At 36.9% G+C, this 12,188-nt stretch overlaps 1 protein-coding gene across 6 annotated transcripts in view; it reads right to left on the reverse strand.

The window, feature by feature from the left end:
- The window catches only part of Zzz3 (zinc finger ZZ-type containing 3), a 79,143-nt gene that overhangs the window by 41,562 nt on the left and 25,393 nt on the right, over positions 1-12,188 (reverse strand). For 5 of the 6 annotated variants that reach the window (XM_048351618.1, XM_048351619.1, XM_048351620.1 and 2 more), the window contains 2 exons: positions 8,052-8,183; positions 5,617-5,767 (listed from right to left, as the gene is read on the reverse strand). Coding sequence is in view for 1 of the 6 variants with exons in the window: in XM_048351623.1 (XP_048207580.1) it covers positions 5,617-5,639 (23 nt within the window). In the remaining 5 variants the exon portion in view is untranslated. Of the gene's footprint in view, positions 1-5,616; positions 5,768-7,563; positions 7,575-8,051; positions 8,184-12,188 lie in introns of those variants that run through there. The other variant, XM_048351621.1, reaches the window with a different exon arrangement.

Genomic DNA, 12,188 nt, shown 5'->3' on the forward strand with positions numbered 1-12,188 from the left:
TCTCTCTCTGTTGGTCCTGGGGCTTGTACTCAGGGCGTGGGCACTGTCCCTAAGCTTTTTTGCTCAAGGCTAGCACTCTACCACTTGAGCCACAGGATACTTGTAGCTTATAGAGATAAGATCCTTATGGACTTTCCTGCCTGGGCTGGCTTTGAACTGCAATCTTCAGATCTCAGCCTCCTGAATAACTAGGATTACATTACTGAGCCACTAGTGCCCAGCTGAGATCAAAATCATTAATAAGCTATTTGGCACCAAAAATTGTTGGTTCAAGTACGCTGTTGTAATTATATAAATAGATACAACTCACAATGTTAGCATGTACTAGCTAACAACACAGTCAAAGAAAGCCTTCCTGGTCTAGAAAATGGTCTAAGTGACCAAGTGAAAGGAAGTAGTCTAGAGATGATACAAGAAAATGGGGGAAAAAAAGCCTCTGAAGAAAATATGTGCACTTAAGAAATCAAGAGTATATATGTATATATAATCCCACTTCTTCTTGGAATTCCTATATATAGTGTGTGCTAGTCTAATACATGATTTCAGAGGCAGATTATATGATGTGGATGCTTGGTGATTCTAAGACAGAAATGTGGAACATACTGGAAAATGCCTTGATTGGTCCACTTGGACAAATTCAGAAAGACATTATTTTCCAAAGGCTTCCCAGTCAGGAAGAATAAAGGCAATACTAGCATTTACAGCCTCCATGACTCTGGCTCTTTTCCTGTTTACTTTTCAGTGAAGATACTGTCATTTCACTGCTTAACTTCAACAGGACATAGTATAGCTAGAGAAAGAGGGCAATCACTCCTATTATATACAAAGTTTTACCATTCCATCCTCCAGCTCTGTCATCCCTCAACAGCTTACCTCACACAAAAATAACCTTCCAAATGCCATTCAATTCCTCCCTCACAAATCAAATGCAATCTCTCCTTTGCCTCAACTAAAGGTACCTATAATAGTGCAAAGGTTAGAACTACAAAGACAAAGCAACATGCAAAACAGACAAAAAGAAATTGTCTCTCCATTTCTAGCTGCTGACAAATAAATTAAGTGAAAAAATACTCTGTAAAACAAACAAGCTGGTTGGAAGTAGCTGTTTCAAAATCCAGCATACTCATACATTTTGAATTAGCTATTTTTAAAAATCTCACATGACTCCCAAAACCAGCCTAGCATTAAATAACATTTATTTTTTTCTATTTTACTAATCAGGACTCAGAAATAGTTTCTTACACAAAACTTTTACTGTCTGGGAATTCATTAAGTGGATCTCTGAAACATAATTCTCTCTTGCTAATACTTTGTCATCAAAAGTATAGTCTATTTAGAAGTGTTGAACACCAAATATCCCATACATTTCTAACTAAAAAAAAATTTTTTAACTTTAAATGATGTTTTGAAAGAAAATTAACTGGATGGGTACCAGTGGCTTCATGCCTATAAGCCTAGCTAGTTAGGAGAAGATCCAAAGAACAGCAGTTTGAAGCCAGCCCAAGAAAAAAAGTCCCAAGAGATTCCTCCAAAATAACCAGCAAAAACCCAAGCTGGACACATGGCTGAAGTGGCAAAGCATCAGTGGAGCAAGCAAACTAAGCAAGTTTGAGGCCATGAGTTCAAACCCCAGTACTATATATACCAAAAAAATATTGGAAGTACTTCTTTCACAAACCCAAATCTGGAGCTCTCAAATGTGCAGATTAAATATTAAACAGCTATGTAAATGTACAAACAAAGCTATCAAGTTAAACTTATAAAGTATTTACAAAACCTAATGTAAATTTAACTATATTTATAACAGCTCAAAAAGATTATTGGCAATTGTACTATTTTATAACCACAAACAATCTGTTAAGCTTTACTTTTTAAAAAGCAATGATGCTGGCATCAGTGGCTCATGCCTGTAATCTTAACTACTAAGAATTGAGGTTCAAAGCCAGCATAGGCAAGCAAGTCCATCAGACTAGTATCTCCAATTAACCAGTAAAAAGCTGTAAGTAGAGCCATGGTTCAAGTGAGAGACAGCCAGCCTTGAGCAAAAAAGCTAAGAAACAGTACCCAGGCCCTAAATTCAAACCCTAGTACTAACACACACACACACACACACACACACACACACACACCACATAAACCTCTTAATTCTAATAACAGACCTCCCTTATTTCCTTAACCCTTTTTTTTCCTTTCTATACCAATCAGAATTCAAACAAAAATCTCTGCTTTATAGAAAGAAACTACATTTGATGAATATATCTATTACTTAGAATGTGTATAGATACATACACATGTATATATTTACTAGTGAAGGTGTTACTCTCTCACCACTAGTGATTAAAATACTAAACCACTACTTAGTATGAAAGGTTAAGCCTGTTTCTTTTGCTATTTAAAACTTGTTTTTTCTATTAAACAACTCCAGTGTTCAAGTTTTAGGGTTATTAAATCCTGTATTATTGATATACACAAGAGTAAATGTAGTTTATAACTAGGACCCTTTGTAATGCAAACTGTTGCAACTCAAAGTGTAGCCTGACAATCACTACCCTGGGCATCTTCTAGAAGCTTTTTGGAACTGTATAATGGGGACTGAAAAGTATAACTCAGTAAATGAGCACCTGCTTAGAATGTGAGAGGCCTTGAGTTTGATACAGAGAGAGAGAGAGACAGAGACAGAGACAGAGAGATCCAGTGTATCAGACCCTACACCAATGATTCACATGTATATTATGAAACTGTCTCAGACCAAGGCACTTAGACCATATTCTAACAATGTAAAGCAATCATCAAGTTTCAAACTTAACTCTTTATAATATACCCTTTAACTACTTACTATTTCATATTTTTTAAAAACTGTAAGGCCAGGGGCTGGGGATATAGCCTAGTGGCAAGAGTGCCTGCCTTGGATACATGAGGCCCTAGGTTCGATTCCCCAGCACCACATATACAGAAAACGGCCAGAAGTGGCGCTGTGGCTCAAGTGGCAGAGTGCTAGCCTTGAGCGGGAAGAAGCCAGGGACAGTGCTCAGGCCCTGAGTCCAAGGCCCAGGACTGGCCAAAAAAAAAAAAAAAACAACTGTAAGGCCAACTGGGAAAGAGCAAGGAAAGGTATGACACTGTCTAAAAAGACTTGACTTATGTAGCTGTAACCCTTTGTATATAACCTTAATAATAACAATAAAAATGTTTTGTAAAATTATAAGGCCACAATCTATCTGACCAAGGAGCTCCAAACAAATGAGTGTAAAAAGCTCTGAGATAGAATTAACATTTTATATACACTAAATTATGAAAGTTAAAAAAAATTTAACCAATCTTCGGTCTGATGTTTTGTTTTGTTCTTTTCTTCCTTTTTAACCCTTTTCTCCTATCTTTTTTATTTTGGTTAAAGAAATGTACACACTTTTTTCAGTCACCTGATAAATGAAGTACAAAATTCAGTTATCAAGAAGGGGCTAAAAATGTTTAAACAATTCCAACCAACCCCCAACAGTTTTTCCACTCTTACTAGCAAAATATGGTAGGCAGATGAAAGCTGTTATTTTCCTCATTTTAAGCTATATAATATAAAGTTACTAAAGAACCCAGTGAAAAGGACTGGCACACAAAATCATAGTTCTGTCAAATATTAAATTGCTAAAAGAATAGAGATCACTTATTTACAAACTACTTCAGAAATATTATTGCTTTTATTTCATCTAACTAAGAGACATATGATGTAAACTACGTATTTTACTTCTATTTGAGAACAGAAATTCAATTACTATAGTTTATAAAACTAAGCAGAAATTTTCACAAATGAAATCTGGCCAGAGAGGAAACAGATGGAGAGGGAATCTATGGATTTTGGCACTATATAATCTTGAATCAATGATTGATAGTTGTCTAACCTTATCAAAGAAAGGATGAACTGCCTTTCATAATTAAACTATACATAACTGTTCCAAACAAACAAACAAACAAAAAAACCCTAAGCAGACCATTACTTAACATACTTAGATGGGAAAAACTCAATCTAGTAAGCAGACTCAAGTTCTTCCTATGTTACCCACTAACTAATAAAGAGTGGGACTTCTTAGACTAGAGGAAAGAAATTATGACAGATCACTAGAATTAAATAGACTTTTGTATTCCCTCCATTCATACGTTTTCACTGTACTGAAGGACAAATGAGAAAGGTCACTTAACCAAACTTTAACTGGCCTGTGCATATTAATTCCCAAATCCTATGACAGTGAAACCTTTCTCCAAACTTCAATCTATTCTTACCCAAATTTAAGATGACTTTTGAAATACTCTCTAAAATATTTTCATCTATGTTTCACATCACAAACGCATTATATAAATGCATTAGAAACTTCAGCTGTGCTATCAACTTTGGAAAAAGTATCCCAGGTTACCATGTTGAATTGGCATTATATAGAAATTAAATAACCATACTTGTCTAAAAATGTTAAATTTCTTTTTTCTCCAGTTGGACAGGTGTAATGAATGCATTGTGTTAAATATGTAAGGTCTTATCTACATGGGTTTGATTACAGAAACTATGTTTAAAAAAAAAAAAAAACGGGAAAAATAATCCAACCACTGTAACCGCACATGGAGAACTCTATCACTAGAACTTAAGAAGAGGTAAACAGCATTAAAAAAAATAAATTAAAAAAATTAACAAAAAAAGATATAAAAATTATTAAATTTTTTAAAAAAGAATAGTAAGACAATTTAATAAGGCTCTCCTAATAAAATACTACTCCAGCTATCACCTTTACTTGAAAGAAATCTCAAAAAGCTATTTTAAAGATATTGCCTGCAACCTGACTCATACCTTCATTACCAAAAGTACGAGTTTATTTTGGGAATTCAAGAGATGACAATCTTCCCTTTACACTGATGTTTTTGTTCCTATTACCCTAATAGTTTTATTAAGTAAACAATCTTTAGAAAGTTGGTGATGATACTGATACCATTTCAGGTAGAAAACTGAAAGTAAAGGAAAAAAGAACAAGAGCTAATGAGAAGTATAACCAATATGATTGTTTCTATTTGTCTACAACATAAACTGTTTTACAATGTTCAGCAATGCTAGCATACAATTTTTTTAAACAAATTACTTCAACTGTGCAATCATCATTATATCTATAAGGTGAACAGGAAACTTCGGGACCGACCTACCCATACAATGTACCTTAAGGTTCTTAATAGTCACCTCTTTAAAGTGTGAAAAATTTGTTATTCTATGTAAAGGGATTTCAAATAAATACATACTTTAAAAAGACAAGTGAAGAGAAAGAAAAGAGAATGAATGTCTTAATGTCCCTTGAAATGCCTAGGCTATCAGACAGGCTAGATGGCCTAGATATTCCAGCATATTTAATCATTTTATTTAACCCTTTGTTGGGTGAAGCATTTAATTTTTAGCCTATTCCCCAAAGCACCACATTCCTATAAACAGTTCACATAATTTTCCACATAGAGAAATAAGCATGGTAAAATAATAAGTCTCCCACCCAAGAAAGAGACAAAGAAAAAAAAAAAAGAAAGGCAGAGAAAAAGGAGGGAAGGAGGGAACCAAAAATATAGTTTTCTTCACTACTGAAAAACCAAATAACTTACCTGTACAACCAAAGATCTATCATTGTGGAAATATTATCTCTCTTCCTTATATCCTGAAGGAGTTGGAGCTATGATCTACAATAGTTTAAGCATCAGGATTTCAGACTCTCAGCTTCAGCATGGAGAATACTAGAGCCTCTCAAATTCTTTTCTTTAAAATAAAATTTAAACAAAAGAATTAAACAAATTAATTAACTTATGCTAATAGATTTGTTCCTAAGATAAAAGGACATAGTAGAAGGGCTGGGGATATGGCCTACTGGCAAGAGTGCTTGCCTTGTATACATGAGGCCCTGGGTTCAATTCCCCAGCACCACATATACAGAAAATGGCCAGAAGTGGCGCTGTGGCTCAAGTGGCAGAGTGCTAGCCTTGAAGCCAGGGACACTGCTCAGGCCCTGAGTCCAAGGCCCAGGACGGGCCAAAAATAAATAAATAAATTTTAAAAAAATTTTAAAAGAAAAGATAATCGAATTTCTTCATTTGTGTTCCTTGGTAGCTATTGCTCAGGGATAATAAGAAACTGGAATAGGATTTTTAGAAGCCCATAAAAATAAACTAATAAGCTTCAAAAAGAGCTTGAAACTGGGGCTGGGAATATGGCCTAGTCTCACATACATAAAGCCCTGAGTTCAATTCCCCACATACATGGAAAAAGCGAGAAGTGGCGCTGTGGCTTAAGAACTAGAGTGCTAGCCTTGAGCAAAAAGAAGCCAGGGACCGTTCTCAGGCCCTGAGTCAAAGCCCCAGGACTGGTCAAAAAAAAAAAAAAAAGAGTTTGAAATAAATCAAATCCTTACAACTCAATTATTACCTTGGGTCAAAATATGTCAGTTATTATTTAAGTGATTGTGTTTCTCACAACAGAACTTAAATTTTTCCAAATGTTATATTCCAAGAAGACAAAACTGGGGGCTAAATAATAAAACCCACTTTGGGGCTGGGAATGTGGCTTAGTGGGTTCAATTCCTCAGCACCGTATAAACAGAAAAAGTCACAAGTGGCGCTTTGGCTCAAGAGGTAGAATGCTAGCCTTGAGCAAAATGAAGCCAGGGACAGTGTTCAGGCCCAGAGTGTAACCCCCAGGACTGGCAAAAATAAATAAATAAAACTTAAGCAATACACACCAAAGAACCAAGCAAGTCTCTTGTTTTAACAGGATAAAATTTTGGTACTTCTTGAAGTCATATAAGACCCAATTATTGAAAGGCATTTGTATCAATTTAGCATACAGATTTCCAATAAGAAAAAAAATAAAGATTTTTTTGGATTTAGTACCCAGTTAGGAAGGTATTTTAATTAGCCTAATTACATTCCATTGATTAGTTTTACTAATTTATTGTGATACCTTTTCTGAGAATATGTGATAAGTGAATTACTGTAAGTGACCATGTTCAAACACAGAGAACCAGAAAACAAGGCCTGCTGTCTATGATAGAAAGTGCCACTTTTCTATAAACATGAGACAATATCTTCTAAAAGTGCTATTATTTTCAATGATAAGATTCTCACACCTTATAAACTATGGTTACTACCTGCTAAAAGGAAAGATTATTATCAAATGATATAATATTACTTCTATGTAATGTAGCAAGTACTTCACTACTTGAGCCACAAATCCAGTCCTTTTGCTTTTAGTTTGATTTTTCTCAAATAGTCTCAAGCTAACTTTGCCTAAGTGGCCTCAGACCACGATCCTCCTGTCTCTGCACCACCACTTCCAGTCATCTATTTATCATTATGTTTTAATGTTTTAAATGGAAGATGAGAAACACAACAAAACAGGATCCTATGACTTGAAAATTTACTCTTCTTGTGCCAAAACCCCAATTGACAACTTCTTTGCATTCAATCCCCAAATCTTTCACAAACTATGTGAAACATTAAATTTAATGCTGTGTGTTGGTAGTGGCAATCATCAAAAGTAAAGAAGACAGAATCCACAACTTAAAAGTGTTGTTGAGAGCTGGGGATATGGCCTAGTGGTGAGAGAGCTTGCCTCATATACATGAGGCCCTGGGTTCGATTCCCCAGCACCACATATACAGAAAATGGCCAGAAGTCCGGCGCTGTGGCTCAAGTGGCAGAGTGCTAGCCTTGAGCAAAAAGGAAGCCAGGGACAGTGCTCAGGCCCTGAGTCCAAGGCCCAGGACTGGCCAAAAAAAAAAAAAAAAAGTGTTGTTGAGCATACATGGATAGGCCCATTCTATCACTCTACTAAATTCTAGCTACCTTGGAACACTATCCACTATGACACTTGCCAGGTAAGAATAGCTGCAGCTGTGTGCACAGAAAAATGGATACTCACTCCTGAGTTCTACAGGATTAAGACAAACAAGATCCTGCAGACTGAAAAGCCTGACAAACTGAAAAAGAAACATCAATTATTTCTAACTACATTGTACTTGGCCTTATTCAAGACTATTTTTTCTTACCTTTTTAAAAGTGTTCCACCTAGTATTTCGTTTCCATATATTCATATGTTATGACTGTTAATGTCCATGTTACACTGAGACTTCAGATGTTAATTATATATATGGTTGTACCAGCACAACTTGGTTTGGTATCTGTGAAGGGAAAATACAATATAGTCATTATAGCTGTTACTAGTTGCAGATCTGTGGAAAACACTATATTTCTAAACACATATATAACACACTTCATTTTGTAACTCATTTTACAAATAATTTCTTACATGATCTGTTAACTTTACAAACTCACTGAAAAGTACTAACAAGTTTTCAAAATTTAATTCTAAATTAAAATTTCTTCAAATCAGAGAATTCCTTAGATTCCTTACTACCAACACAGACATAGCTCATTTTCTGGAACTGTACTGAGATATTAATTTTAAAAGTACCTTGGTATTTTTGGACAATATGAAGAAATCAATCTATAATGCCTATGAATGAAATAAGATTATAACTTTCCCTTAAGTATGACTTTCATCTTTCTGTCAGGTAAACTTCTTTAAAAAATAACTTGAGAACTGGGTGCTGGGCGCTCATGCCTATAATCCTAGCTAGCTCTACACAGGAGGATGAGATCTGGGGATGATGGTTCAAAGCCAGCCCAGGCAGGAAAGATAGTGAGATGCATTGCCAGTTAACCACGAAAAGCTGAAAGTGGACCTGTGGCTCAATGTGGCAGACTAGTTTTAGTACTCAAACTAGCCTTGAATACTAAAGCTCAGGGACAGTGCCCAAGCCCTGAGTTCAAGCCCCAGAATGAGGGAGGGAGGGAGGGAGGGAGGGAGGGAGGGAGGGAGGGAGGGAGGGAGGGAGGGAGGGAGGGAGGGAGGAACTTGAGGGGCTAAGAAGATAGCTCAGCATAAGTCAAATGTACATGTAAGCCCCTGAGGTCAATCACCAACCCCTCAAAAAAAGAAAAGAAGCCTGGAATGATAGCATGTGCCTGCGATTCCCAGTACTTAGAAGGTAGAGAGGTAGGAAGATCTCAGTCCAAGGCTAATGGGGGCAAAACTAGTACAGACCTTACTTAAAATCAAAGTAAGTAGTAAGGACATGCCTCAAGTAATAGAGTGCTTGCCTAACAACTGCTGAAACCCTTTGCTCAATCTTTTTGCATATATACACATATGCGCTGCACAAAAATTCTTAAAAATAAAGTTAGCAAAAGCATGAACGTGGTTGCTGATTATAAGTCTGAAAAATGTACACAATGTAGGGGCTGGGGATATGGCCTAGTGGCAAGAGTGCCTGCCTCATATACATGAGGCCCTGGGTTTGATTCCCCAGCACTACATATACAGAAAATGGCCAGAAGGGGCGCTGTGGCTCAAATGGTAGAGTGCTAGCCTTGAGCAAAAAGAAGCCAGGGACAGTGCTCAGGCCCTGAGTCCAAGCCCCCGGACTGGCAAAAAAAAAAAAAGTACACAATGTGATTTTGATGATGACAATAAGCAGTATATAAAAGATACAAAACTAAGTCTCCAGGCTCAGTGGCATGCACCTATAGTCCTAGCTACAAAGGCTAGAGCAGTACGATCACTTCTGTAGAAAGACCTCATTTCCCCAAAAAATAAGTAAAAACAAAAACACATAAAACTACTTAAGCATTTCAACTAACTCATCAATGGCTTTGGCTTATCAAGAGAAGGAACTACAGCTTTGTTCATATCTATCAAAGAAAGAAGCCTATAAATAGCATTCTAAAATTATTCACTATGATGTAGCACACGATATTCCTACATGATAGAAGGAATACAAATCTTCATGATCCCATGTCTAATCCCAGCTATGCAGGTGCAGGAGGCTGAGATCTGAAGATTGAAGTTCAAAGCCAGACCAATTAGGCAAACCAGGAGACTCTTATCTTCAATTAATCACCCCCCCCCCAAAAAAAAGTGGTAAGTGGAGTTGTGGCTCAAATGACAGATAGCTAACTATCCTTGAGTAGAAAAAGGACTGGTGGCCAGGACCTATAAATTCAAGTCATACACGTGTGTGTATACACACACACACACACACACACACACACACACACACACACACACACACACACGAGAGTTTAATATTATCGTTTAAAAAATAGCCCAAATATAAAAAGCCTAAATCTGATTGTCATTACTTCTCTTATTACATACAAGAAAGCAAGCTACCCAAAACCCTCATAGCACCTTCACTGTGTTGTTGTTTTTTTTTTTTTGGGGGGGGGGGAGTGGGGACAGGGGGCAGCAGTCACTTGAACTCAGGGCCTGAGCACCGTCCCTGGCTTTTTTTTTGCTCAAGGCTTGCACTCTACCACTTTAGCCACAGTGTCACCTCTGGCTTTTTTCTATATATGTGGTGCTGATGAATCAAACCCAGGGCTTTATGTATACAAGGCAAGCACACTACCACTAGGCCATATTCCCAGCCCTGCATTGTACTCTTTTTTTTTTTTTTTTTTTGGCCAGTCCTGGGCCTTGGATTCAGGGTCTGAGCACTGTCCCTGGCTTCCTTTTGCTCAAGGGTAGCACTCTGCCACTTGAGCCACAGTGCCGCTTCTGGCCATTTTCTATATATGTGGTGCTGGGGAATTGAACCCAGGGCTTCATGTATATGAGGCAAGCACTCTTGCCACTAGGCTATATCCCTAGCCCCTGCATTGTACTCTTATCACTCAATATACATTCCAAACTTAAGCATTCCACAGAAATAAGATTTCTGGAGCAGATAAACTACATTGTATTGTGACTACAGCTATTTTTTTCATCTGAATTAAGTAACAGTAGCAACTTAGTACTACAGCGTTAAAAACTCAGCTATTTGGTCTTTTTACTTTTTTAAATTTATTTTATTTATTTTTTCTTACTTATTGTCAAAGTGATGTACAGAGAGGTTACAGTTTCATATGTTAGGCCATGGGTACATTTCTTGTACTGTTTGTTACCTCCTCCATCATTCCCCCCTCCCCCCTCCCTCTTTCCCTCTCTCCCCATGAGTTGTTCAATTGGTTTACACCAAATGGTTTTGCAAGTATTGCTTTTGTAGTCCTTTGTCTTTTTATCCTTTGTCTCTCACTTTTGATATTCCCTTTTACTTCCCTAGTTCTAATACCAATATATACAGTTTCCAATGTACTCAGATAAGATACAGTGATAATGCGGGTACAACCACAGGAAGGGGATACAAGAAGATCATCAATAATAGAAGCTACGGTTTCACATGGCATGTTGAAATTAATTACAACAATGATATAACAGTTGTTTCCATAACATGGAGTTCATTTCACCTTAGCATCATCTTATACATTCATAAGGGCATAGCTATTAGGCTCTTGTGATCCTCTGCTGTAACTAGCCTAAACCTGTGCTAATTATTCCATATGAGGGAGACCACAGAGTCCATGTTTCTTTGGGTCTGGCTCACTTCACTTAGTATAATTTTTTCCAAGTCCTTTCATTTCCTTACAAATGGAGCAATGTCATTCTTTCTGATAGAGGCATAAAATTCCACATTTTCCTGATCAATTTGTCTACTGAGGGGCATCTGGATTGGTTCCATATTTTAGCTATGACAAATTGTGCTGCGATGAACATTGCAACAAACTAAAACTAGATCCTTATATATCACCCTGCACCAAAATCAATTCCAAATGGATCAAAGACCTCGAAATTAAAACAGATGCCCTGAAAACACTAAAAAAAAGGAGCAGGAGAAACACTTGGACTCCTTGGCACAGGACGGAATTTCCTTAACAAAGACCCGGAAATGCTACAAATCAAAGAAAGGATGGACAAATGGGACTGCATCAAATGCAGAGCTTCTGCAGGGCAAAGGACATAGCTTGCAAGATAAACAGAAAGCCCACAGATTGGGAAAAGAGCTTTACTGGCCATACAACGGACAAAGGCCTCATATCTAAAATATATGGAGAACTATTTGGTCTCTTTAAAAGTATGCAAAATGGAAAATAAAATTAAGTCCTATTCCTAAACACTTCTTACTTTTGTTTACTCTTCGCTACAGAGCTTTACTTGTTTTCCCATACTAATAAAATTCACTGACAATTCAAGCATTCAACAGCAAATCTAAAAACCAATCTTCACTGAAAAGAATTATTTTTCT

Source organism: Perognathus longimembris, chromosome 7 (genome assembly GCF_023159225.1).
Source record: "Perognathus longimembris pacificus isolate PPM17 chromosome 7, ASM2315922v1, whole genome shotgun sequence".
Classification (NCBI taxonomy): domain Eukaryota; kingdom Metazoa; phylum Chordata; class Mammalia; order Rodentia; family Heteromyidae; genus Perognathus; species Perognathus longimembris.